Source organism: Chrysochloris asiatica, unplaced genomic scaffold, assembly GCF_000296735.1.
Source record: "Chrysochloris asiatica unplaced genomic scaffold, ChrAsi1.0 scaffold00004, whole genome shotgun sequence".
NCBI lineage: Eukaryota > Metazoa > Chordata > Mammalia > Afrosoricida > Chrysochloridae > Chrysochloris > Chrysochloris asiatica.
Window position 1 is genome coordinate 45,802,292 of NW_006408522.1, and position 27,905 is coordinate 45,830,196.

Below are 27,905 nucleotides of genomic sequence, written 5' to 3' on the forward strand. Positions count from 1 at the left end.
GCTTTATGTTCATGAGGAATATTAGTCTATAATTTTCTTTATTAGTGATGGCTTTCCCTGGTTTTGGTATGAGGGTTATACTTGCTTCATAAAAAAAAAGTATTAGGAAGTTTTCTATCCTATTCTATATTCTGGAATAATTTGAGTAGAATTGGTGACAGTTCTTCCCTGAATGTTTGTTAGAACTCACCAGTGAAATTGTCTGGGCCTGAACTTCTTTTGGTTGGGAGTGTTTTGAAAACCTGATCAATTTCTTCTTTTGTTATGGGTCTGTTCAGGTTTTCTACTTCACTCTGTATAAGTTTAGGTAGGTTGTGGTTTCCTAAAAATGTATTCATCTCTTCTAAGTTTTCGAATTTGTTGGAGTACAACTCTTCATAGTATTCTGTTATTATCTTTTTTATTTCATTGTGACATTGCCAATGTGGTTTTTAATGCGAGTTATTTGTGTCTTCTCCCTCTTTTCTTTTGTTAGTTTTGCCAATGATCTGTCAATTTTATTAATCCTTTCAAAGAACCAGCTTCTTATTCTGGTGATTCTTTCTATAGTTTTTCTGTTTTCCATCTCATTTATTTCTGCTCTAATCTTTATTATTCCTTTTCTTTTGGTGGCTGTTAGTTCCCTCTGTTGGTCTGTTTCTAATTATTGGACATGTTGTGTTAATGTGTTATTTTGCTTCTTTCCTCTTTTTGATTGTGCACATTTATCACAATAAATTGTCCTCTCAGCACTGGTTTCGCCATGTCCCAAAGATTTTGGCATGTTGAGTTTTCGTTCTCATTTCTTTCTAGGAAGTTTATGAATTCACATTTAATTCCTTCTTTTACCCAGTTGTTTTTCAGCAGGGTGTGATTCAGTTTCCATGTATTCAACTTTATTTCCTTGCTCTTATTGTTGATTTCTAATTTGATAACATTGTCATCTGAAAAGATGCTTTGTAGCATTTTGATGTTTGTAAATTTATGGAGGCTTGCTTTGTGACCTAACACATGGTCAATTCTGGAGAATGTTTCATGTGCACTGGAAAAGAGTGTGTATTGTGCTATTGTTGGGTTGAATGCTCTGTACACATCTACAAGGTCAAGTTGGTTGATTATGTTGTTTAGTTGCTCTGTAACTTTGTCGAGTTTCTTTTTGGTTGTTTTGTCCCTTTTCGAAGTGCTGTATTAAAAATCTCCCACTATAATTGTAGATTTATCTATTTCTTTCTTCAATTCTAGTAAGATTTGCGACAGCAGCTTCTCTAGGTTTTCAGCCCCTCCCCCATGGAGCCTGCCCTACCTGACTCTGCTCTGCCACCTGCCAAAACCAGAAGTCTATTCTGTAGATATTTTTTGAGACAATTTTTGTTGTTTTATTGGTAACCGTTGTGCTGGTCTAGTTGAACCCTGCATTTTCCGACTCTTATAACTTAACCAAGGTCACCTCAGAACGCTTTGATGAGGTTGTTGTTGTTAAGTGTCATAAAGTCAATTCCGACTCATAGCAACCCTACATAGGGTTTCCAAGGAGCAGGTGGTGGGTCTAACCCAATGACCTTGTGGTTCGCAATCCAATGCTTATCTTACAGCACTTTTCCTATGAAAACTTACACACAAAACTGTAGACTTTTAAATTAAAAAAAATAATTGTGTGTGTGTGTGTGTGTAGACTGTTTTTTAACAGGTATATTGAGGTTCAGTTTCACATGCCATATAATTCCATCTACTTAAAATGTACAATTCTGTGGTTTTCGTGTTTTCACAGGATTGTGCAACCATCAAAAGAGTTCGTTTTATTATATTTTTATTACCTCAAAAAGAAACCCCATTCATAACAGTTAGTTTTTACCTCCTTTCCCTATACCTCTCCAACAAACATCAGTCCACAGGAAACACTAATCTGCTTTCTTTATAGAGTTCCCTGATCTGAACATTTCATATAAATGAAATGATAGTTTATAAAATATAACCTCTTGGACTGTTTTGTTTTGCTTTGCATAATGTCTTCAGGATTCATCCATGTTGTAACATGTATCAGTACTGCTTCTTTTTTATGGTCCAATAATATTCCATTGTATAACTTTGTCACATTTTGTTTATCCGTTCATGTGTTTATAGCCGTATAGTATGTTTCTTCTTTTTAGCTAATATGACTTAAGCTGCCATAAATGTGTATTCAACCTATTGGAAGAGATCCATATTTGTGCCAATTCCAAAGATAGGTGACCCAATGAATGTAGAAATCATCAAACAATATAGTTCATATCACATGCAAGTAAAATTTTGCTGAAGATCTCCCAAAACCGCTGCAACAGTACATCAACAGGGAACTGTCAGAAATTTAATCCAGATTCAAAAGAGGATGTGGCATGAAGAATATCATTGCTGATGTCAGATGGATCTTGGATGAAAGCAGAGAATACCAGAAAGATGTTTTCTTGTGTGATTTTTTTGACAATTTAAAAGCTTTCAACTGTATGGATCATGACAAACTTCTGAATAACATTGTGAAGAATGGGTATTCCAGAGCACTTAATTGTACTCATGAGGAACTTTTACATAGACAAAGAGGCAATGTTAGGACAAGGAGATACTAAAATCAGTATTTAAAATCAGAAAAGGCATATACCAGGGTTGTATTGTTTCACCATAATTATTCCATTTATGTTCTGAACAAGAATCTAAGAAGCTGGATCATATGAAGGAGAATATGGCCTCATGATTGGAGGAAGCCTTATTAACAACCTGTTGTATGCAGATGATACAACTTTGATTACTGGAAGCTGAAGCTAAGAGAACTTAAAATTCATGATGAAGATCAAAGACCACAGTCTTAAGTATGAATTACAAGGCAATGTATAAAGGACAAAAATCCTAACAGCTAGACGAATAAATAACATGATGATAAATGGAGAAAATATTGAAGTTATTGAAGACTTCATGTTGCTTGAATCCTCCATCAACATTCATTGAAGCAACAATCAAGAAATGAAACAACTTGCTGCATTAGGCACATCGGCTCCACAGACCTCTTAAAAGTGTTCAAGAGCAAAGATGTCAGTTTGAGAACTAAGGTGCTCCTGCCCTGAAACATGGTATTTTCAGTGAACTCACACGCTTATGAACATTGGATAATGCATAAGGTAGACGAGAGAATAATTGATGCATTTCAGCTATGATATTGGAGAAGAATATTGAAAGTGCAATGGAAGAAACAAATCTGTGTTGGAAGAGGTACAATCAGAGTGTTCCTCAGAAGCCATCATAGCCAGACGTCATCTTTTGTTCTTTGGACATGTCAGGAGGGATCAGTCTTTGGAGGAGGACATCTGCTTGGTAAAGTGGAAAGTCAGCGAAAAAGAGGAAGACTTAAAAGGAGATAGATTGACACAGTAGCAGCAGCGATGGACTCAAGGGCAACAATAGAGAAGATTTGGGGGCTTGAGTCCATCGCTGCTGCCACTGTGCAGGGCCAGTCAGCATTATATTCTTTTGTGCATAGAATCGCTCTTAGTCTGAACCAACTCAACAGAACCTAACACCAATGACAACCACACGTCTAAGATCATATGGCAACTCTTCCTGGGTGTGGCACTGTAGGGTAATCACTGGACTGCTGTTCACAAGGTCAGTGGTTCATACTCACCAGCTGCTCCTTGGAAACCCTCGACAGGATCATTATGAGTCACATAACTCATCAGACTGTTTCCAAAGTAGCTGTACCATTTTATGTTCTCACCAGCAGTAATGAGAGTTCCAATTTCTTCACAGTCTCACACTTGTTAATATCAAACTTTGTTCTTGCCATTCTAGTGCATGTGAAGTGGTAAATCATTATGGTATTGATTTGCATTCACTTAAGGAGCTCTGGTAGCACAGTGATTACAAATTGGGCTGCTATCCTCAAGGTCGGCAGTTCAAAACTACCAGCTGTTCCATGCGAGAAAGATGAGGCTTTCTGCTCCCGTAAAGATTTACAGCCTCAGAAACCCTGTGCAGGGTCACTATGAGTTGGAACCAACTCCACGTTACTTAACAACAACAACAACAACATGGCTAATGATGTCATGCTTATTTGTTGCTTATTTATTGTTGACATCTTTATCTTCCTTGGAAAAATATCCATTCAGGTCCTTTGCCCATTTTTTAATTGTTTGTTTATTACTGAGTTGTAAGAGTTCTTTAAACATTCTGAATACAAGTCCATTATCAGACATGACTTATAAATATTTCCTCCCATTTTTTGGCTATCGTTTCACTTTCTTGACAGTGTCTTTTGAACACAAAGTTTTTAATTTTGATGAAGTCTATTTATTTGTTTTTTCTTTTGTTACTCATGTTTTCCATGTTCTGTTTTAGAGTCCTTTGCCCAGTTCAGCATCTTGATTTGCTCATGTTTTCTTCCATGAGTTGTGCATCTTTAGTTCTTACATTTAGGTGTTTGACCCATTTTGAGTTACTTTTTGGGTCACTGACATAAGAGTCCTTTTTCTTTTGCATATGGAGATCTAGTTGTCCCTGTATCATATATTGAAAAGATGTTTCTTTTGCCACTAGATGATCTTGGCACCCTTTCAAGTATTGATCAACCATAAATGTGGGTTTATTTCTGGTTTCTAAATCCTATTCTCTTGGGTTATGTGTCTGTTTTTCTGCCAGCACCACACTGTTTTGATTACAGTTGCTTTATGGTAAGCTTTGCAATTAGAAAGTGTGAGTCTTTCTGTTTTCATCTTCCTCTTCAAACTTGTTTTGACATAACTCATTCTAAGTCCCTTAAAATTCCGTATGAATTTTAGAGTTATCTTGTCAATTTCTACAAAGAAGGTAGCTGGTATGCTGATGGGGATTTCATTAAATCTGTAATTTAGTTTGGAGAGTATTGCCATTGTAATAGTATTAGGACTTTCCATCCATGGTAAGTCTTTAAAACAGGTGTTTGATTTGTCCTTTCAGAGCTTAGGTACCTTTCTCATGGGCTTGTCGTATGTGTACTAGCTGCGAACCACAGGGTCACCAGCCGTTCTCAGAAACCCTATCAGGGTCACTCTGAGTCAGAACTGACTTGATGGCACCTAATAACAACAGCAATAACATTCAGATGATTCCAGAGCACTTCCCAAAGGCTGTTACCATGCAGATTGGGCCTGATCTGAATGGTGACATCAGGGAGATTTGTTCACGACCAAGTTAACATTGCTGTGCGGTATTTTTTTAATGACAGTAAGAGACAGACCCAAAGTAGTGGCTTTGAAAGTTTGTTTCCCAAAACACATAATGTTGTTGTTGATAAGTGCTGTTGAGTTGATTCTAACGCTTAGCGACCCTGTATAGGGTTTCCGAGGAGCGACTGGTGAGTTTGAACCGCAGAATTGTATTTCAAACCAACCTTGTGGTCCAGTGCTTATCCTACATTGCCACACCAGAACTCCATAAAACACATAATAGGAAATATAAACAGTGTACACATATTCCAGAAGCAAAATGTACCCTACTATATGCAAATATTTTCTATTGTTTACTAAGCTAATTCATGATTTTTAATGCTGGTTGTTACCCACTAAATTGATTTCACAACACACTAATAATTGGTATGGCGCTGTGGGTTAATGCGCCAGACTGCAAAGCCTTTTGAACTGCAAGGTCGGTGTTTCAAGCTCACCAGTCACTCATCGGAAACCCTATACAGGGCTGCTATGGGTCAGAACCAACTCGATGGCACTTAACAACAACAACAATGATTGGTGTGGCACTGCAGGGGATCATGCACTGGACCAAAAGGTCAGTTTAAATCACAAGGTTGGCAGTTCAAACTCACCGCGCTGCTACCTAGAAACCCTTTACAAGGATGCTGTGAGTTGGAATCAACTTGATGGCACTTAACATCATCAACAATGCGTCATAGTCTGTAGTTTGAAAAACACTTCATCAAAATGTTTTTTTTACTAATAGCTCTTTTTTAACTCATAGTACTTTTTACTAATAGGTCAACATCTTACGTAATACATAATCTCTCCTTTTTCCAAATTCACTCAAAAGCATTTACAGAAACGATTCTAATAGGAGAGAATCTAGGTTACGATATCGTGTGTCTAGAAGAAAACCTAAGTCTTGATGGCAGAGGCTAAACTGCCCCACCTTTCCATTGCGGTGCCTTTAAAGAGACAGATATAACTTAAAAGGGAGTCAAGCACAACACTAGGTGTTCCATAGCCTTGTGTGATGGGGAAGGTCAGGGACCCCAGCTTCCCTAGGCACCTCTCATTATTTCAAAAGGTAAATTACATAACTTGCTTAATCTGGAAGTAGCCAAGCCCGAAGAGCTCTGTCTGGGGGAGGGGTATTCTTCCTTCTGATTAGTTCTCGCTCCCAGCATATTACAATACACACCTTATTAGAGCCCCTCCCTTGGGCCTCCGCTATATTTGGCTACCTTCTCTCAACCCAGATGAATGAGAGGTGGCAGCCAAGATGGGTAGATAGTCCTTGATTTTTCTGTGGGTTCAGTAAGCCTCATATTTCTGCATACCATCCCGCCAACCTGGGGCACAGCCCATCCTGGGATCAGGACAGCTCAGTTCCTTGCTGAAGGTTTGTACCTGGAAGTATATGTGCTACTACCACTTTAGAAACCACACATGTAGAAGGACAGACACCTGAAAATGCTTGTTGGCCCATTTCTAGCTATGTGGGTCCAGTGCACACTGCTACCCCAGGGTAACTTCACCAAGATGGTCAAATTCTCTCTAGCATTCTCCTCACTTCCTTCACCCACTCCCAACCCCACCATCACTCATACTCCTAGGTAATTGAAATTCATAAGGCATTTCTAGACCTCTAGAGTCTGGATTCGTAGCTGCATTATGTGACGCTACGGGTTAACACGCCAGACTGAAAAGCCATTTGAACTGTAAGGTCAGTGGTTCAAGCTCACCAGCTGCTCCTCGGAAACACTATACAGAGTTGCTGTGGTTCAGAACCGACTCAACGGCACTTAACAATAACAACAACAACAACCAGGGCTTCTGAGAGCTGTCTGTATTGCATCCCACTGAGATAAACCACCAACCAGCTACACATTTACTGCTGAGACTCGATGTCACACCTTCACAACACTCTTCATTTGTAGGATTATTCTCTCAGTAGCACCTCTTCTAGAAAATCAAGAGGAAGCACCTTCCTTTAACTGTGACACAGGTATCTGGAGCAGTTAGGAAAACATGGAACTGTTGTCTCCCCCACCCTCACACACACTCCCAAAGAGAACCATTTTGTAGGTGAGCTGGGGCCGGGAATGTGGGAACTTCATCTGTCTAATCTTATCCTCTGACCCTGTATTACAGCTTATCCAGACAGGAAAAGGGGAAGCCATCCGAATCCGGTCCATCCTACGTTCCCTGGTACCCACGGAAGACTTGGTTGGGATCATTAGCATCCCCCTGAAGCTGCCCTCACTGAACAAAGGTAACAGCAGCTCCAAGCTCTCTCTCTGACGTAGCCTTCCTTCCACACTCTTATTTGCAAGGCAGCCTACACAGGGGAGATGTCTTATTCTTGTTCTGGTGATGAGAATTCTCTTCACCTGTCTCCCACTAGCTGTTCTCTCCTCTCTCTTAGATGTCCTATACCCTGTTCCCCAAAGATACAGACAGTCCAATCATCATAACCTTCTAAACATTTGAACCCTCTGAAAAGAGGCTGGTGGGATGGGAGAGAGAGCTTTCACCAAGACCATCCTTTTCCTTTGCTTCAATGTCCCCCAAGAATGTGTAGCCAATCTGGGCATCAGACAGATCAGAGTGACCCAGGCATCCTTCTGCACCACTCAGCCCAAGACATACATCCCCAGTGCTACATATGACAATGGACACCAGTCAGCGTTAACTCTACAAGATTCATTCTCTTCCTAAAGCAGTCAGTTCGTTTGCGATACTTCACCTACTGTCCTAGTGAATGGAGCAGTTGGAAAGACTGCATAGTTCTGTCACTGTTTCCCAAATGTGTTGCTTGGGACACTTTTATAGAAGACAGTAATAGATACACCTATACATAAGGGAGTTGGCATCAAATACCTTTGGAAAATGCAGTGGACTATATCATTTTTATAACTTCATGAAGCACATTGATTATACGGAATCTGCAAATACTAAGAGAAAATGATGGTCTTGGTGTTTCCCAAATTTCTCAGCACAAAACACTTATTAATGTCCCACCGCAAAAAAAAAAAAAAAAATGCTTCTTAGAACACAAACATTGAGAGATTCATTTTGCCTCAGGATTCATATCTGGCTCCCCCTGGTGCTCAAGAGAGGAGACGCAGACAGCTTCCAATCTGCAAGGTCCCTCTGCTAATTTAAAGGAGAGTTTGGGCTCATGGTATACTGAAGTTCTATAATTTCAAGTGTGATCTGTAAATAACCTTGTAGACATGATGTGCGCATTTATAATAGGGCCTGTCTTTACCTAGTTTTTAGTGCATAGGAAAACTGGAGGAGGAGAAATTGAAGGAGTATAGAGAATCAGGAAAGGGAAGAGGAGGAAGAAGAGAAGCAACAGAGAAAGTCCTTTATATCCTCTCACATAATTCTATATTTATTCTCCAACCCAGTTTCTTTTTTTTTTTTTTTTTAATTTTTTTATAGTTGTTGTTAAGTGTCGTTGAGTCAGTTCAGACTCACAGCGACCCTGAAGAGGGTTCTGAAGAGCAGCTAGTGAGTTTGAACCACCAACTTTGTGGTTCAAACTGACCCTGAGGTGGATTGCTTATCCTCCAGTGCCACACCAGGACTCCTTTGTTCATAGTATTCCCCACTTTATCTTTTGAACTTTTGCCTTAAAGTCAGATTACAATTCTTAGATCTGATTTCAATTTCTTCTAAACCAGATAATAGTTTTCATATATGAAAGACTATTTATTCAGTTATTGTGCTATTCTTAATGGTTGCAGACAACACTACAATGCTTTTAAATTTAAATTTAATTCTGCTTTATGAACATTTCCTCCCTCGTTTTATTATCATCAATCAACAAAGCCATAAATTTAGCCCTGATTCTTAGCTTCTGACTATTTCTAGGGTCTGAGTACGCCCACGGGCCCATTTTAAGCTCTTACTGTGATACTGCTGAACACAAGTGGGCTGGGGTGTGCACATCGTATACCATCATCCTGTATTTTGAGCATTCATGTACAGTAGATAGAACCGTGAGTATAGTTTATTGTACAATAGAGTGAATTAATTTGAAAGTGATGGGTTTTGAGTATTTAATACCTTTTTAAATACAATTTAATGATGAGTCTTAATTTTTGATGGAGGGTATGTTTAACATTTGGCTCCCAAAGTTCCTGAAATTTTAACATCTGGCTCTTCCATGCTGATATAAGCTGGTCGCCCAGCCCACCACTGTATTATTTGCAAATATCCCTAGTGCTTCTTTGGAGAACAAACCTAGACAGACAAGTTCTATGTTGCCTCTTGAGACTGCGCAGACAGAAAAGTAGACGTGACATTTTCTCTGTGTCTTTCAGATGGGTCAGTCAGCGAGCCAGACATGGCAGCCAACTTCTGCCCTGACCACAAGGCACCCATGGTGCTGTTCCTGGATCGTGTTTACAGTATTAAGGACCAGACTTTTCTGCTCCACTTGCTGGAGGTTGGCTTTCTACCTGACTTAAGAGCCTCGGCCTCTCTAGACACAGTAAGTTACTAAAACAAAGAGAAGTGTTTCCCCATGATGGAAAAATCAGCAGCATGATTGCATTTAAATGCAGTTCTACTGTATCACACGTGGGCTCCCCACAAGTTTGAGTCAACTCAGACACAACTATTTTTCTCTGTCTACTTACGGATGGAGTTGGGCTGCTAATCTCAATCAAGGTCGGCAGTTCGAAACTACCAGCATTTCCATGGAAGAAAGATGAGGCTTTCTGCTCCCATAAAGAATTACAGCCTCGGAAACCCTGTATAGTGTTGCTGTGAGTTGGAATCAACTCCACAGCATATAACCACCGCCACTACCACTTACTGATCATATATGCATGTATGTTATTGTATGTGTCCTCCTCCTATAAAGGATGCGAAAACAGTAGCTTCATGAAATGGAAGAACTTCATTTCTTGGGCCATCGACTCTGGAATAGGTAAATTTGATCTCAAATATTAAATGCAGCTCCCTCAATTACAGCGGTTTTCAGCCATTGCATTTAGGGCTGAATAATTCTTTGGTGTTCTGTACATTGTAGCATTTACCAGTAGCACCCCCTCCCCAGCCTCCCAGTTGTGACAAATACAGTTATTGCCAAACATTTCTTGGGAGGTAAAATCACCCTTTGGTGAGCAACATGACTCTAAAGCTTATGGAAAAGATTGGTTGGCAGCATTATATGGCTGAAAATACTCTTGCTACTATCAATCTTTCAATTTCAGGAAGGATAGTTCTGAAGTCAGAGGCAGGACAAAGCTCAGTAATCAATCAGGGGCTATAGGATCAGCACTGGACTGCCAGTCACAAGGTCAGCAGTTCACAGCCACCAGCTAGTCCTTGGAAACCCCATACAGGATCGAGTTGGAACCTACACGATAGCAGTAAACAACAGTAAAGGTAAATAATAAGGTGAGAAGGCAAGGATGAGGTAGAGGAACGTAACATCAACAGATAGCAAAATGGGAGTTAAAGAGCAGAGGTACCCGAGGTCTGAAATCAGGCCTAAGCAGCAAGCTAGGGTACCAGGAGTCCAAGGAAGAAAGACAAACTAGATTAGCTAAAGTTTAATAACCTCTTGGAACCCTGGTGTGGTGCACTCAAGGATAATATGCTGGACCGCAAGATCCATTTGAACCGAAAGGTCTGTGGTTCAAACTGACTAAACACTCCTTGCAAATCCTATCCAGGGTCGCTATGAGTTGAAACCAACTCGACAGCACTTAACAACAATACATCTTGACATTTTAAAGTGGATTTTTAAATGTTTATTATTATTATTGTTATTGTTGTTGATCAATCACAAGCACGGTTTCTTTTTAACTCCTTTTTTTTTTCTGTCCATATATCTATCTACCCAAATTGCTTCAAGGAGCAAATACTATACCATGTATAGTGTCTCAAGGAGCAGGTGGTTCATTTGAACTCCTGCCCTTACATTTAGCAGTCCAGTGCTTATCATACAATGCCACACCAGGCCACCATAGATCACTGTTATTGCAGGATTGCCTTTTTAACTCTTGCATTCTTTAAAAGAGCCAGAGACATGTCTTCTTACTTCAGTTATAAAGTTTCTCAAAAGCTCCACCTGGTGTCCAGCAGAGGTAAAAGTCTTAAGTCAGTAATGAGTGGTCAGCTGGCCAGTACTGTAAGTGGATGGGATTACATGTGAACCCAGAAGTAAAAAGCACTAGTAGAACCCATCTGTATGGGGATGCCATTTCTGTCTGTCATGCAGGAAGAGAAATGGTTATCATTGAAGGTGTTAGAGGCGTGTCATGATTCTGAAAAACCAAAACAGTGCTTCCACAACTACTGTTCCTAAGCTTTTCTATCATTCTTTTCTCTATAAATGTCATGATTAAAAAATATATAACAAGATTCCTGATCAAAGCATTTCATTTTTTATAGATCACACAAACCACAAGTGCTATTTTAGCCTCTGGTGTTGAAGCCATATCCTGGTCTAAGTGCCATCTGCAAAAAAAGAAGAAAAAAAAAAATTATTCAGTCAATACCTCAAAACAAACTTTCTCTTTTGAAAAGGTTTAAAGTCCTGAAATCAAAGCTGTGTTCTTCTTCATTTTAACAAGTGTGTGTTGAAGTGCTAAATGTGAAAGATTAGCTGTTTGTTCTAGCGTGAGCATTAGAGACAAACTTCAGCGCATTAATAGGGGCACCCAGAAATGTGTACAGTTCAGAGAAAGCAGTTTGTTAGATCTTAAGCTACAAGAAGCTGTGTAACTGGTATCGTGGCTATGAAGGCCACAGTAAATAATGATAGTATTTAATTTCTGTGAACCTCAAGGTTTCTTTTGAAGTGCTACAGTTTCCAAAGATGGTCATGAAGCATGATTTGGCTATATTTTGTGTCACTGAATGGGTCTTCATTGAATTCAGCCTGTTTAAATGAACAAAATAGAAGACTATTGTGAACAAGAGTTATGTGAGCATTTTAGAGATGGCCCTAGTTTGCTGTTCCTTTTACACTTTTCTCATACAGGGTTTGGTTCCATTGGCGATGTGTCTACCCTTATGTCATTTATCAGATAAAAGGTTGCTTACAATGCTCATAAATTAGCTGGCATGGGGTCAGAGTGCTACTTTGTTTTTATATAAAGCTGCCACAAAATCAGTCCATTTGAGATCACTTGGCCTGTAACCATTATGAAGTTGTTGTTATATACCACGGAGTTGGTTCTGACTCATAGTGATCCTGTACAGGGTTTCCGAGGCTGTAAAGCCTCATCTTTCTCCCATGAAACAGCTGCTAGTTTTGAAGTGCTGACCATGAGATTAGCAGCCCGATTTGTAACCACTACGCTACCAGAGCTCCATATTATGAAGTTACTAATCTTAAAATAACAAAGGACAACTTACCCTATCAGGTAAGAAAATAGAGCACACACTAGATTATCATAGATGGTGTAGCCTGGCAGTTGGACTTGGGAAACAGCAGGGATGCTGTGTTACTTGGTAACCAGTTGGTTTTAATACAGGTTCAGAATCCTCCCTTGAAAGGAAGAGATGAATTTTTAGGACCATTTGGGATGAATTTAGACTAATCAACTAACCTTTCCTTTTTTTGTTGTTATTTATTTGCTGGGATTTTTTTTGTTCATTTATTTTAACTGATTATTATTATTATTTTTTTAATGTAATAGAGAAACCGATCTGGTGTCATGGTGTAAAGTTGTCCCATGGTAGCTCAGGGTAAACTTTGTCTTGCCTTTCCCAAGGAATGTAACCAGTGTTCTGATCCCCTTTGCCTAGGTTTCTCTAAGTACCACAGAGGCTGCGCTTGCATTAAATAGATACATATGCTCTGCTGTGCTTCCACTCCTCACAAGATGTGCCCCTTTGTTCGCTGGCACAGAACACTGTACGTCTTTGATGGATTCTACACTACAAACAATATACAGGCTTTCCAAGGGACGTTCCCTCACCAAAGCACAGAGGGATACAATAGAAGAATGTTTGCTTGCCATTTGCAAGTAAGTCCTCCTTCCCATGTTTTCTGTGTATACATTTAATTGTATAATCTGAAAACTAGTGAATCCATTCTGAGGGATCTTCTAGGCCTTTGCTATATAACAATCCTCCATCAAAATCTCTTTGCAGGATGCGATGGGTCCCTCTAGTTTGCCATTGGCCCCTTCCTGGAGGTGCATCTCTCACTGTTGGAATGGCGGGAGGGAGGTCACAGGCTAAAGCTGCTATTAGCCCTTGAGGTTTGGTAGACCAGGAGACAAGGCTGTCTTTTAGGCCTAAAGTATTCTGATTAAGAATCTATTTTAGGTTCTGAAAGACAGCCAAGAGTAGATTTTTTCCCCTGTATATGAGAGGTTCTTTACTCAGAGCCGAGACTCTTAAGAGCATGAACCAAATAAAGCATCCCACCTCCAGTCTTCTCAAGAAAGAACTCCAGTACAGTGGGGAGCTGAGGATAGTAACCATCACTAGCTGGGATCAGAGCCTCCTAGGGAAGGGCTGATGTCATCTCAAGAAGCATTGAGTCCTCAGAATGTTAGGTCAAGTCTAGTGATGTCACAGGAAGAAGGGCCTTCCAATTGCAGGTCTCAGCAGCATAGGTTGGGACCACGATCTGTTTAAAACCCGTGGTTCTTCATTTCAGCTACATATTAAAATACCTACTACAGAGTTCAACTACGATCACAGTGGTTAGACTGCACTCCAGGTTAAAAAAAAAAAAATTGCTATCTTTAGGGTAGGACCCAAGCCTCAGTTGCTAGTTTGATGATCTCCTAGGTGTTTCCAATATTGCAGCTAAATTGAGAAGCACCATCCTAGAGGGAGGATTAACAGGCTTCCCCTTAGGACTCCAAAGGTCCCCTTTGGACCTCATTCATGTTGAATGAGTTGGGTTCCCTAAACCCATAAGAGATGATGATGTATTCAGAGGTGGGGGCTAATTAGAGGCAGGCAGCTCATCAGCCCTTTCCTGTTATCAAACTTAAAGGTAGTCTCACACTTATGCTTCAGAATAGCATTGGTCCTATTTAAATTTAACTTGTATCCAGTCTTTATATCTAAGGCCTGTAGGCATCAACTGCTTTAGGAAACAAACTGTGTCCAAAGAAAGAAAATACTGCAAAGTCACAATCACCTTCATTTCCTTACACATGAACTTTTAAAATCATGGAGAAGGCTTTGAACTTTTTCTTGCACTAAAGTAAGGCTGAATAAGGAACCATATGCACCTGTTCCAACTTTGTTACAGATACTAAAGACATAGGAATGGGGCTTATCTGTAACCTAGTGTCTTAGGCCGGGTTTTCTGGAGAAGCACAACCAGTGAAATATACGTATGTATGTATACAGAGAGAAGTTTCTTATCAAGGAAGTGGCTTACAGTTGTAGAGTTCCAGGTCCCCAGCAGAAGAGAGAGAGTCCCTTTGCATGTCCATTATCCTGGGAGCAGGCCTCACACACAAGGAAGCATCCCTTTAATTGATTGGCTGCTCAGTGCCACTCATCAAAGACTTGACTATGCCTGCATTAGGGTTCATCACCATTCTAGTTCATCACACATCCCTATTGCTAAACCTCTGGAAATCTTGACCTGGTCAAGTTAACACAGAACCCAAAATATTACACCCAGAGAATGCTTGTACTTCATCCATTCCAAGATTAATCAATTGACAGAGAAATGAACTAATTAGAATTTTTAACCCAAAGTGCCTCATGTTTCCCTTCAAATCATACCAGTAGATGGTCTCAGATTCCACCTATACTTTCTGCCTTTGGAGAGTTCAAGGGATTGGTTGATCCTTTATGTTCTTTGCACAAAATCAAGAGAAATGCTTTGAGTGTGCATAAATCATAGACGATCTTACCAACGGTGATTCGAATTTAACTTTAGATTTTTCAGTTATCAGCACAACCCCTCTTTCTACACTTTAACTGACTATACAAGCAGTCTTTATGTTGCAAACAAGATCTGTTTCTAAGTGGGTCTTTGAACTAGTTCATACCAGTTTGACCCCTGGCTGGGAATTTGCATTTCCACTCCATATATACTGAATTAGAATCTATAGTTTCACAATATCTCCAGGTGATATTGATGTATACACTTGGTATATCTGGGGTGGAAATGTGAATTCTCTGTAAAGGGTCAAACTGGAATGAACCAGTTCAAAGTCTTGTCTTAAGTCAAATTTGTAGGTAAGTTAAGACAGCTGTTTATGGTTCTTATTTCATGTTTAGTGCAAGAAAAGGCTCAAATGTTGTTTTTGAGGATTTAAAAGCTGTGCATACAGCCCGTGAAAGTGACTATTGGAGAATTGCTCTCAATCCTTTCAAAGGCAAACTTACATAGTATTAAAGGGCAAGTAGGAGTTGTCAGTAAGTTGGATGTACTTACTCTACTCAAGTTTACAGTGTTTATCATCAACTATGGTTTATCTAAGATCTGGTGTTTTAGGACCTAATTAGTTTGAGGCTTAGCTCTAATATATGCTTATTGTTGAATCTCTTTATTATTCTTTCTTTTAAGTGTCTTTTTTTCACCCTTATTCCATACTACAGTCACTTGAGGCCTTCCATGTTACAACAACTTCTACGACGTCTAGTTTTTGATGTGCCGCTCCTTAATGAATACTGCAAAATGCCTCTCAAGGTAAACATCTCTGTTAACACAGAAACACAGACCAGGACACAGATAATAATGCCTTGTAAAACATAATGTCTTATAATTTTAGGAGGAAAATACACATTAGGTGAGTTTCACTCATTTAAATACACAGTTAACAAGGTACAGCCCATAAAATCAAACCCATTTTTGAATGTCCAGGTTGAAGAGAGTTTTGCTAGATTCATTAACTGGTCCAATTTTCTGTAATTGCTTTCCACTGACTACTTGTTCTTTAGCAGGGGTTAAGAAACGGACTTGGATTTTGAGTTCTCCTGCCCTCATTAGGTTTTTCCGAATATTTCCAATTTCAGAAAGCTTTGACGGCCCTGTGTTTTTCCATTTGAATATAGAAACTAAAATGTCCCTTTTTCATTCCATGTTTGTTTTTACATTTTTGGTTAGCATTTTATTTTTTCCTTTCTAATGAAAAGCTCTTATTTGTTGACTCATTCCTGATTTTCCCATAAATGACACACATTTCATCAATGAAACTGGAAGCTTCTGAGCCTGGTGGGAGGGTACCGGATCAGCCTCTGACCAAGAGGTCCAAGTTCTTTATCTTCTATCTCAGCGGCACCTGTCATATTAGCTTATTCAACATTGCTAGTAAGGCTACTCACACCTGAAAACTCTGCCTAGAGATTTTAGCAGAACTTTCCCTTCTTTTCATAGAGAGTCCAAACAAGGGTTTTAAGAACACTTTACTGGGATAACTTGAATTTCCACCTGTGCCAGGCAGAAAACAGCGTGTTCATTCTCATTGATTCTACAACACTCCTAGGTCTCATTCTTCTTTCTAACCCTGTCTCTGATGTTAATCCCCAAAATTTGTTTTTCCCGGTGTACCTGCAGGCCTCTGCTGTCAGCTGGATGCTAACTCACGAAGAGACACACAGTATAACTCAATCCATTCACTTTTATCTCTCAAATCAGCGGGATGATTCTTTTTAAGAGGGTGTGGATCCCATCTGCTAGCATAAGAAAATTAGTGTATTTCTGCCCTCTGCTGGCCAGAGGTGAAACTACTAATGACTGGAAGAAAGGAAGGAAGCTGAGAGCTGTAATCATAGGGGGAAATCTTGAGACACACAGCCTGCTTCCCATCATCCCCTACAAAGAAATGCCTCCCAGCACACGGTGATGATGTTGAGGGGGTAGCATTTCTTCATTTGAAGGAGAGCGTTCTCTGCTCCCTTCCTTGTTCCAGTAGCTGCTGGGGACAAGTTAGGAATCACAAGAATTAATCAGGCCAATTCAGCCCAGGTTAGAGCTTGTTTAAACGTGGTAGCCAAACAGTTCCCAGTGGTGTGTGAAGGCCTCTTAGTCGACAACCCAATTGTTTCAAATCTTGGTCTCCTTCTCAGCTTCTGACGAATCACTACGAACAGTGCTGGAAGTATTATTGTCTGCCTTCAGGATGGGGCAGCTACGGTCTGGCGGTGGAAGAAGAGCTGCACCTAACTGAGAAGCTTTTCTGGGGGATTTTTGATTCCCTTTCCCATAAGGTAATGACTGCTTCCTGAGCAAAAAAGTATAGATGTAGGTGACCCAAGTAACCTAGAAATAATAAATGGCTGAATACTAACTAACTCGGCCTTTACTGTATGCTAAAGGAGCTCTAGTAGTGTAGTGGTTACGAATCGGGCTGCGAACCGGAAGGTCAGCAGTTCGAAACTACCAGCTGTTCCGCGGGAGAAAGATGAAGCAATATGCTCCCGTAAAGATTTACAGCCTCGGAAACCCTATTCAGGGTTGCTATGGGTCGAAACCGACTCGACGGCACTTAACAACAACAACAATTGTACTAAGTACTTTGTAAGCATACTACATAACTCTCTGAAGTAGGAACTATCAGAATCCTTTTACAGATGAACAGTGAAATAACTTGCCAAATTCACTCATGAATAAATGGGCAAGCTGTCCAAGAGTAGATTGAAAAAAATATTGCATAGGTCCAATTTTGAAGCCTTGTCCTCTACCCCCACTCCTTTTTCTTGGTGTGGACCCTATTAGCCAGGCTCTGTTGGGCTCAAGCCAGGAAAAAAAGTTCCGGATGCGTGCTCTGATATTGAGATGTGAGCTTTGCAAAAGGCTTTAAAGCTGTTCAGGTGGGAGAGTCATCATTGCCACTTATCTGAGCTGGAAGAGTTTGAAAGAGATCTCAGGATCTCTAATTCCCAAGCCTTACTGAACAGTCTCATTAAAGCGCACCCAAATACAAGGAGTTCTGGTAGCATAGTGGTTACGAATAGGGCTGCGAACTGCAAGGTCAGCAGTTTGAAACTATCAGCTGCTCCACCTTGGAAACCCTGTTCAGGGTCACTATAGGTCAGAACCGACTCTATAGCACTTTAGAACAACAACAATGTAAATACAGCTCCAGCTTTCAGACTCTGCTCCATTTCCCTTTACTTGCTTTATTCAGATTACCAGTTTTAGAGGTAGAAAATGAGCAGGTCTGAGCTTTTTTAGAGAAGTCTGAAGCAGCGTATTGCTTGTATACCTACCTGCACTTTTCACTACCATTGAATTCCTTTAATCTAATTGAAGTAAATCAAATGCTGCTCCCAACCCCTAGTAATTGACTGCAGTTCATTCCTGGCAGAACCCCAGAGGGAATGGGTGTGGCCCCTGTCAGCTGCTGCTGTATTTAGCAAAGCTTCTTACCTTCCCAAGTCATAGATTTGGTCAGTTTCTATGGTAGACACAATTACAGACATTTTTGGCCTAGTGAGAACCACTTAACTGTTTGATATTTTTTTGAATTAATTGTTTTGGAGACATTAATTTAAACATTGATTTAGATTCCTGGTGCCGTGCTGTAGGATCAGCACTGGGCTGCGATCCACAAGGTCAGCAGTTCAAACCCACCTGTTGCTCTTTGTAAACCTTATGCAAGGCCGCTGTGTGTCGGAACCGACTTGCCAGTACTTAACAACAGCAACAACTTAAAGTAAATGGAAATCTGAAGGTTTTACAGTATCATTTCATCCTGCAGTTGCACCTGTTCTACCAGAAAGTATTAAATGTGTCCTGTTTTGGTTAACGCGAACAAATGCGTGCATTTGATTTGGTTTTCAGGCAGTTTTTAATGGGTCTGCATAGTAACCAGGGCTGGCTGTGGTTATTCCACTAATGTGACCTTCATTTTCCCCCACAGAAGTATGACCCAGAGCTTTTCCGAATGGCCCTGCCTTGCCTCAGTGCTATAGCCGGGGCCCTGCCACCAGACTATTTAGATACCAGAATTATAGCCACATTGGAGAAACAGGTCTCAGTGGATGCAGAGGGGAATTTTGACCCCAAACCTATCAACACCATGAAGTAAGTCCAGAATCATCTCTAAACTGGCCCTGCATGTAACCCAGTGGTCAGTATCTTTCTTTCAGAGGGTTGAAAAACTTTCCAGCTCTGCCTCCTTGCCTCAGGCCAACACTATTCCTCATTTGTCTTGACACTGTAAGGCACATCAGACACTGGACTTCGACTCCAATTGTAGCGCTATGGATCAGCACTTGACTGCAAACCACAAGATCGACAGTTCAAATCCACCAGCTTCTCCTTGGAAACCCTGTACAGGGTCGCAATGAGTCAGAACCGACTTGATGGCCCGTAACAACAATCTATCCCCTTCTAAATACTTACTGTGTTACTCTGGTCTAGTAATTTTTTTGGAGGGTGGGTTTTGTGTATTACTCATAAGAGATGGAAGCTTTCCACAGAACAAATGTTACCAGAGGCATTCAGAGAACCACCCTGACAAACGATGCAATTGATTTATTAATGAGTTTTTTGAAAAAATGTGTGCTCTTTGTGAATTTGGCCTGTTCTAATAGTATCCTGCATCAAAACAACTCCATAAATAAGACTCAGCTGGGCTCCAGCAAGAGCTTAGAGCAAAATGGCAAGGCACCTGGCGTCTTTATATGAGAGGGTAGACCTGCTCTTTGCCATGCCTAAGAGTGGAACTTCGAAGGAACACTTTTAATAATGCCTTTTAATAACTCTACTTAATTCTCCAACATTCCTCATTGGTTCTGATTAAGCCCATGCCAGTTGCCACTGAGTCTATTCCATTCGTGGCAACCCCACGTATGCCAGAATAGAGCTGTGCTTCATAAGATTTCCAATGGCTGATTTTCAGAAGTTGATCTTCAGATTATTGTTTCAAAGTGCCACTGGGTGTATTTGAACCTCCAACCTTTCAGTTGGCAGTTGAATGCATTAACCATTTACATCACCCAGGGGTCTCTTGATTAAGCCACATCGGTCTGTTTGTGCTTTGGAAAACATACAGCTCCCTTTTGTGATTTGTCCCAGTTTATATGCCGCACGATGCAGTTGTTGTTTTTAATCATTTGTTTCCAGTTGCATTTATAATGAAGAGCTCAACAACTATTTTAGAATGAGCAGGGCAGGTAAGACGGATTCAGTCAGAGATTTGGTGGTGGTGCACCAGTTCTCAAATGGCATTCTGTGGCACAGAGGCATCACTGAGCCTTCCCGGGGACTTCCAGCTTTGATACTGTATAAAACTCATTTTTGGGAAATTAAGTGCACGCCCATCAAACAATCTCGAGCTGAGTGGCTGCTGGGAAATATAATTTAACCTGTGTCAGGAAGGGAGGCATAAAAACAAGCTGTTGTTGTTAGGTGCCATCGAGTCGATACCGACTCACAGCGACCCTTATGCACAGCAGAACAAAACAATGCCTGATCCTCGGCCAACCTCACTACTGTTGCCACACTTGAGTCCATCGATGCTGCCACTTGGCCAATCCATCTCGTTGGGGGTCTTCCTCTTTTTCTCTGACCCTCCACCTTACCAAACATGATATCCTTCTCCAGTGACTGGTCCCTTCTGACAATATGTCCCAAGTATGAAAGGCGAAGTTTGGCCATCCTGGCCTCCAAGGAACACTCTGGCTGCATTTCTTCCAACACAGATCTGTTGGTTCTATGGGCAGCCCATGGCACTTCTAATATTCTCCTCTAACACCATAACAAAAAAGCATCAATACTTCTACAGTCTTCCTTATTCAGTGTCCAGCTAGAGCCAGAGAAAACACAGGTGCTGACTGGAGAACTTTGCCCGATAAGAATGTAAGGGTGCTGAAGAATGACAAAGTAAATGGGATCATAACTTGGATGCTTTATGAACATTATAAGACAGAGATGTATTTTAGCGTTAATTGCATGTGAATGATGAATGGTGCCATGTTACTCTGAGAATTCTGATTTCTTCAAATACACTTCTGACATCAGTTTGAGTAATGACAGCAATAAAGACTAACTCTGCCTAACTCAAGCACTAAAGAGCCTTGTCTGAAGGATTTGGTCTCGTTTTAAAAATTCAGAATAATGCTGATTGACAGCCAGGCAGGAACCAGAAAGGGAGAGGGACCAACTGGGCAATATTCAGGTGTCCCCAGTGGATGAATCAACTTGTCAAGTTTTCCACACTTTTATCACCAAAGTCACAGTTTAAATTCTGGGCCTGATTTACCTATTCATGTACCCATCCCTTGGCAACAGTTCACAGAAGACTATATGTTATGCAGGAAGACTAATTCACTAAAGGAAAATGAAGGTGCAATTAATATGCAATTAACAACAATATAAAGAGCTCTGGTTATGAGTGGGGCTGGTAACCTCAAGGTCAACAGTTCCAAAATCCCAGCTGTTCCGTGGAGGCAAAATGATGTTTTCTGCTCCCGTAAAGTTTGCAACCTTGGAAACCCTATGCAGGGTTGCTTATGAGTTGGAACCGACTCCACAGCACACCGCCACCACCACCACCACTGCCACCATTGACAATGTAAAGGCTAAGAGCTACATGACAAGCAAAAATAGCAGGTGTCAGCATACACAAATTTTACTGTTTAAAAATACACCTCGGAACCCCAAAGATAATTGACAGCTGTTTGGAACATTCCATCCCTATTACTGCCATTCCCAGTTTGGAGCCGTGGGGTGATGGCCAGTTTCTTTGGATTAAGGGATTTTTCTTCCCCTTTGTCTATTCACTAATCTGGCCCTGGAGCCAAAGTGGTTCTTCCAGAGACAAGAGAGTCTAGAGCAGCTGGAGGTAGCCACATATGTGGTGGGAGGCTTTTGAGGGGGCGGTTATCCTTTGATATGACATGGCCATGTGTGACCTGCCCTGATTATCCCACTCTGTTTACTCAGGAAATTCACTGTCTCAAATCCAGGATGACTTGGATGACTGTCATCTCAAATCCAGGATGACTGGTCGATCAGTTTCATATTCTGCCAGCTGATTGTTAATTCTGGCCATCTTCTACCATGGCTGGCTGAAGTGCTGGGGTGGTTGTAATGTTTTTCCTTTCTTTTCACAGTTACTCTCTGCCTGAAAAATTGGAATATGTTGTCACTAAGTATGCTGAGCATTCACATGATAAATGGGCTTGTGACAAGGTAGGGATTATCATCCAACTGACAATTGTCAAGGGGAAAAAACAACCAAAGAACATTAAAGGGTCGAATCCTGGAAATCTGCCTGATTTGTCTAAGTGACAGTCTCGCCATTCCAAAAGTATTCATTATTTCTGAGCAGCAATTTCCCCGGGTTGGGGGAGGTCGATGAGATAGGCTGCAACAGCTGCTGCTGATGATTTTCATCTCTCTCAAGGAAATGATCCATTCTAGAAGTGTTAACTTCTTGCTTAACATTGCATTTCTTGGAGCTTGTGCCCAAACATGTGCTTGGGTTTGTTTGACATGAGTGCTTAATGGGTGGGTTTTTTGTTTTTTGTTTTTAAACTTTGTATTGTGACTTGAGTAAAGCCTTACAGAGCAGATCATCAATTTTCCATTCAACAAATCATAAACTTTGCTTCATCTTAATGATTGCAGTTCCCTCCATGTACCATCAGGACTGCAAGGCCAGATTGAACCATAAGGTTGGAAGTTCAAATCCACCAGCTGCTCCTTGGAAACTCTATACAGGGTCTCTATGAGTCAGAACCAACTCAACGGCAATAATTAACAACACATTCAGTTAACAATATTCACCTCTATTCACTTGAGCACTTACAGTCTTCCCAGTGTCTCCAGCTACCTTTATTTTTATTCAGCCAGTCTCCCTCTTATTGTATATTGCCTGCCCTATCACCCTTGGTAACATGTATCTACCCTCTGGCCTCTGAATAATTTTCCCTCTCCCCATCCTGTAGCCTTTTCTTAACTTTTTACAACATTGATCTCATTCAGTATTTGTCATTTTGTGATTGACTAATTTCACTCAGCATAATGTCCTCCATGTTGTCAGGTGTTTTGCAGATTCACGTTATTCTTCAGTGTTGCATAGCATTCCATTGTGTGTACATATCAAAGTTTGTTTAACCTTTTTTCTGTTGATGGGAATTTAGGTTGTTTCCATATTTTTGATGTGTCTCATGGAGACAGCATATTGAAAAATTCTGTTTTCTTATCCATTCTGCTACTCTCTCTTTTTGGACTGGTGCAATTAATCCTTTATATTCATTGTAATTATCTATAGGTATGAATTAATTGCTGTCATTTTGCTGTATGGGGGGTGGGCGGGGTGTGTAGTGCTGCTGGGTATTTTGTTCCATATAATTATCTGTGCTGAGTTCATTTTGTTTATGGGTTTTCTTTTCGTTTTCATTCCTGTTTGTTAAACATTTGCTAAATCTTTCTGGTTTTCTGTTTATTTTGATGTGAAGGTATACTAATTTTCTTTGAGATTATCACATAATTTATTAACTTTTTTCCATTTAAAACCTTTCGTTTTGTCTAGAAATCTACTTGACTTCATTGCCATTTATAAGTTTGTGTCTACACTATTCCTTTTTTATGCTTCATTGTTTTCTTCATTATAAACTGATATTTTCAGATTTGTAGATGTTTTACTTTAAGTACTTCAATATCTGGATTGAATTCTGGGTGGTGTTGTCATGTAGGTTATTCTCAGGTTGTCCGCCATTGTGATTTTCAGTCTAAAGGATGCCCTTTAGTTGGCCTAGTTATTAAAATTCCTTTAATTTTTGTTTGTAAGGAAATGTCCTAATTTCACCTTTGTATTTGGGGACAGCTTTACTGAGTATATGATTCTTGATTGGCAATTTTTTTCTTTCTTTCAGAGTTTGTATATGTCATCCCATCGCCTTCTTGCCTGCATGATTTCTGCTGAGAAATCAGAGTTTAGTCTTATTGGTTCTCCTTTGTAGGTAACTTTTCAGTGTTACTGAACTGTTCCCAGGATTCTTTCCTTGTCTTTGGTTTTGGAAAGTTTGATTAGGATATGTCTTGGTGATTTTCTTTGAATCTATGATCTTTGAAGTTCACTCAGCTTCTTGCTTGCTTATCTTTTTGTTTTTCATGATGTTAGGGGAGTTTTCTACCAACAATTAATTCTTCAACAATTTGCTCTGTGCTTTTTATTGTCTCTTCCTATTCTGACCTTACTATCACTTGGAAGTTACCCCTCTTTCTGGTTCCCCACATAACTCTTAGGCTTTCTTCATTCGTTTATCTGATTGTACTTCTAGCATGCTTGTATTGAAAGATTTATCGTCAAGCTCACTAGTTCTGACTTCCATTGCTTCGAATCTACTCCCTTACTCTTTGCATTGTCCATTTCTGAAATCTTAATACTACTCTTCTGTATTTATCCTTGCAGGTTTTGTATTGTTTCAAAATTTGCATCCATTTTGTCTGTCTGTTCTTGTACTGTTTTCCTGAATTCTTGTAAGGTTTTTTTTTCTGTGTTCTTGCTTTCATCAATCTTTCTGTCAATATTTTGAAGGTGCCGAAATATTATTCTTGAAATTATTTTTCAGTTAGTTCCATTGCCTTTTCTTCCTCAGAAACATTTTCTGGCTCTGCATCTTGGTAATTTGTTTGAACCATTCTCTCTTGCTTCTTCATGTAAGCTAAAATTGTCTGTCATCTCTGTGGCATTGTGGTGGTGTTGTATTTGTATTCAACTGATGATTGTATGTTATTGTGTTCTTAGGCTCTCACCAACTCTCTCTTACGGGGTGTAGTTAGAGAACAGAGACCTGTGCACCATTCTCCATTTGCAGTCCATGCATCTTGGTATGGAGTATGTTTGGCTGGTGTTGGCTGCTGTCTATTGTTGATCGGGTAGTATAAGAACAGGTATTGGCTCTTGCCCAGTGGGTGGAGCTGAAGAGGTTACAATTGTGATTGGGCTGAATGGGCAAGGTTGCTGTCTCCTGTTGGGTGATAAAGTGGAAAAAGACCCCCTCCCATATACACACAAGATAACAAAACAGAATAAACAAACAAGCAGCTGAAAATAGTAAATGAAAAGAAAAAAACTAAAGCAGGCAGCAACCAGAAAAAAAAAAAAAAATTATATATATAAACTAAAAAGGAGGACTGGAAAATGAAGCTATCGAAGAGAAAAATAAGAGAGAAAATAATTTTTTAATGGAGGAAAAAGTTGAGAGTAGAGTAGAAAATATATGTATATATATTGAAAGAGAAAATAAAGAAGAAAAGGGGAAATGAGAAACAGAAGAAAAGAAGGAAAAGCAAATGCAGACATAAAATACAATTCAAGGGAATAGAGAGAGAAGGAGAAGAAAGCATAAACAAACAAAAACAATGATAAAATGGAAAGAAAAAACCCAATCCTCCAAAAGCCCAATGCAGCTGTTGGACCCAGAGAGGAGAGAACTCTAGCGGGGTCCTGATAGCCAGGGCGCTTATGGAGTGGGTGCAGGAGGGACGTGACAGTGGCCCTAGATGGGGTTCTTATATACCTAAGTGTTATCTATGTCCAGGACGCTTAGGCTGGAAGTAAGTTCGTGAAAGCCCTTGATTGATGAAAGTGGTTTCCGTGTGTGTTAGGTCCACAGGGCAGCTGGAGACAGTGTGACTGGTTATGAAGGTTTCTGCTAGACTAATGCTGGTCTGGTGACTGTGGGTTCTGGATATCTGGAATGGAGGTTGCCTAAATTCAGGCACCAAAGCAGTGCAGCCAGCCCCTCCTTCACAGTGCCATGGTACATAACCACAGGGCTCCAAACTCCTAAAGAGCAGGGGGTGGATGAGGGTGCTTGTCCCCAGGGAAGCATAGGGAAAAAGAAGGTATCACACCTTTCCCATCACCTGTGTGAATCTGCTCTGCCAGACCACCACCTGTCACCAGAGTTGCTCACAAGAGTTCAAGCTGGTCATGCTATGCCTAGCCAGCCATTCATCGGTTATTTTCCATCCCTGCTCAGCTTCTACTCCTAGCAGACACTCAGTCCACTTCTCTAACATCTCCTCTGAAGTTTAGGATTCCAGGTTTTTCATCTGTATCTGCTTCATTTGGTCTCAAGCATGGCAACAATTGTGAGGTCGGCCCAGGATCAGGCAGTGTTTTGTTCTGTTGTGCATAGGGTCGCGATGAGTTGTTACAGACTCGATGGCACCTAACAACAACCTTTTTTATGGAGAGTCTATGTAGTGTGTCTGCCTAGCAGTGGGTGACAAACTTTTATATCATTTGTTTATTGAGTATAACATTGGAAGGGGGAACATGAAATTGAAACTTATATTTTGCTAGGAAGCTAGATTGTACTCTAGGAAGAGCACCCAATCATCTTCCCATTGTAGGCCGCAATAGAACTCTGAGACACTCCCTTATTAATAAGCCTGTCCATCTGGTGTTTAAAATTCTTCACCACATGAGGTCAGGCTGCTTAATAAGTTTAATTGTTCTGTTAGCCCTTTAATGCTGGCAGGCAAAGTGGGAGTACTGCGCCAAAGACATCCAGGATTACTGTGAGCAGCCAGTTAAGGATCGGGGCCATTGTTCAGCTGCAGCTTGCAGCCTGAAGTCGACTGATCTCCATAGCAAAGACACAGAAAACCACCTGCACTTAACATGCTCTCAGATACCTTTAACCCCATCTCAGCGTCTACAGTTATCTGAAATCAGCTCTGATTCTTTCATGCATCCCTATTTGTTTCTGATGATAATAACGCTTGTTGTAATTGTAGAATAAACCAATGCCTCATGATTCTAGGATAGAGATTGACACAAAAATTTTTTTTTTCTGTAAAAGTCCAGATAATAAGCATTTTAGGTTTTGTGGACCATGGGATCTTTGTTACAACTACCTCTGCCATTTTATCATGAAAGCAGGCATAGACAATACATAAGCAAATCAATATGGCTGTATTCCAGTAAAACGTTATTAACAAAAATATGTGGCTGGCTGCATTTGGTCCATGGGCCAAATCCTTGCTCTGTAGCATCTGTGCTTTCTAAGGACTTTTACATTTGGTCAGCCTATGAGTTAGAGTGAAGTGTCACCTCCATAAGTATACACTAAGATCTAGTTCATCACTAAGCCATGTGGATTTTGTCACCTGTCTCTCTAGAATTAGTATACTTCTCTTTATTACTATGCCATGGCGTTCGTCAAAGCCACAGTTCAAGCTGCTGTCATCTCTTGACTAGATTACAATGAGAATCTCTTAACTGGTCTCCCATATTCACTTTGTTTTCCTAAGCTATTCACACTGCAAGCAAATGATAGTTTCAAAATGCAAATTGTGTCATATTTTACCATTCTTCCTGTACCCACTTCCGTGTTAAAAATCCCTTAGTGTTTTCTAAATCTTCTTAATATAAAGGCCAAAAACCATCTATGAAAGAGTTTGGATTTTACCATGATGGCAGCTTGAGAGTCTAAAAATTTTAAAACAGTACACTGTCCAAATCAGGTTGATTTTATAGATATTGTCTGATAGCCGTGTAGAACATTGGAGTCCATAGCTAATCGTTGCTAGACTGGAGGTAGGGAGACCAGTTATAAAACTGTTGAAATAGTCTAGGTGGTTGCTGATGGTGTTGCTGTTAAGTGTCGTCAAGTCGATTCCAACCCATAGCAACCCTGTATAGAGTTTGCAAGGAGCAGCTGGAGAGCTTGAACCAACAACCTTGCAGTTCAAATGACTTTGCAGTCTAACGCATTAGCCCACAGCACCACACAGGACTCCAGCTGTTGGAGGCTGAGCTGCAATAATGGCAGGGAGCAAGAGAGAATCAAGCAATGAATAAA

General features: G+C 40.3%; 1 protein-coding gene across 1 annotated transcript in view; it reads left to right on the forward strand.

Annotated features, from left to right (window-relative positions):
- The window catches only part of RYR3 (ryanodine receptor 3), a 775,913-nt gene that overhangs the window by 600,037 nt on the left and 147,971 nt on the right, over positions 1 to 27,905 (forward strand). Inside the window, exons 46-52 of the mRNA XM_006831810.1 lie at positions 7,326 to 7,446; positions 9,509 to 9,678; positions 12,954 to 13,174; positions 15,729 to 15,819; positions 17,199 to 17,339; positions 18,995 to 19,158; positions 22,194 to 22,272. Of these exons, the coding sequence (XP_006831873.1) occupies positions 7,326 to 7,446; positions 9,509 to 9,678; positions 12,954 to 13,174; positions 15,729 to 15,819; positions 17,199 to 17,339; positions 18,995 to 19,158; positions 22,194 to 22,272 (987 nt within the window). The remainder of the gene's footprint in view (positions 1 to 7,325; positions 7,447 to 9,508; positions 9,679 to 12,953; positions 13,175 to 15,728; positions 15,820 to 17,198; positions 17,340 to 18,994; positions 19,159 to 22,193; positions 22,273 to 27,905) is intronic.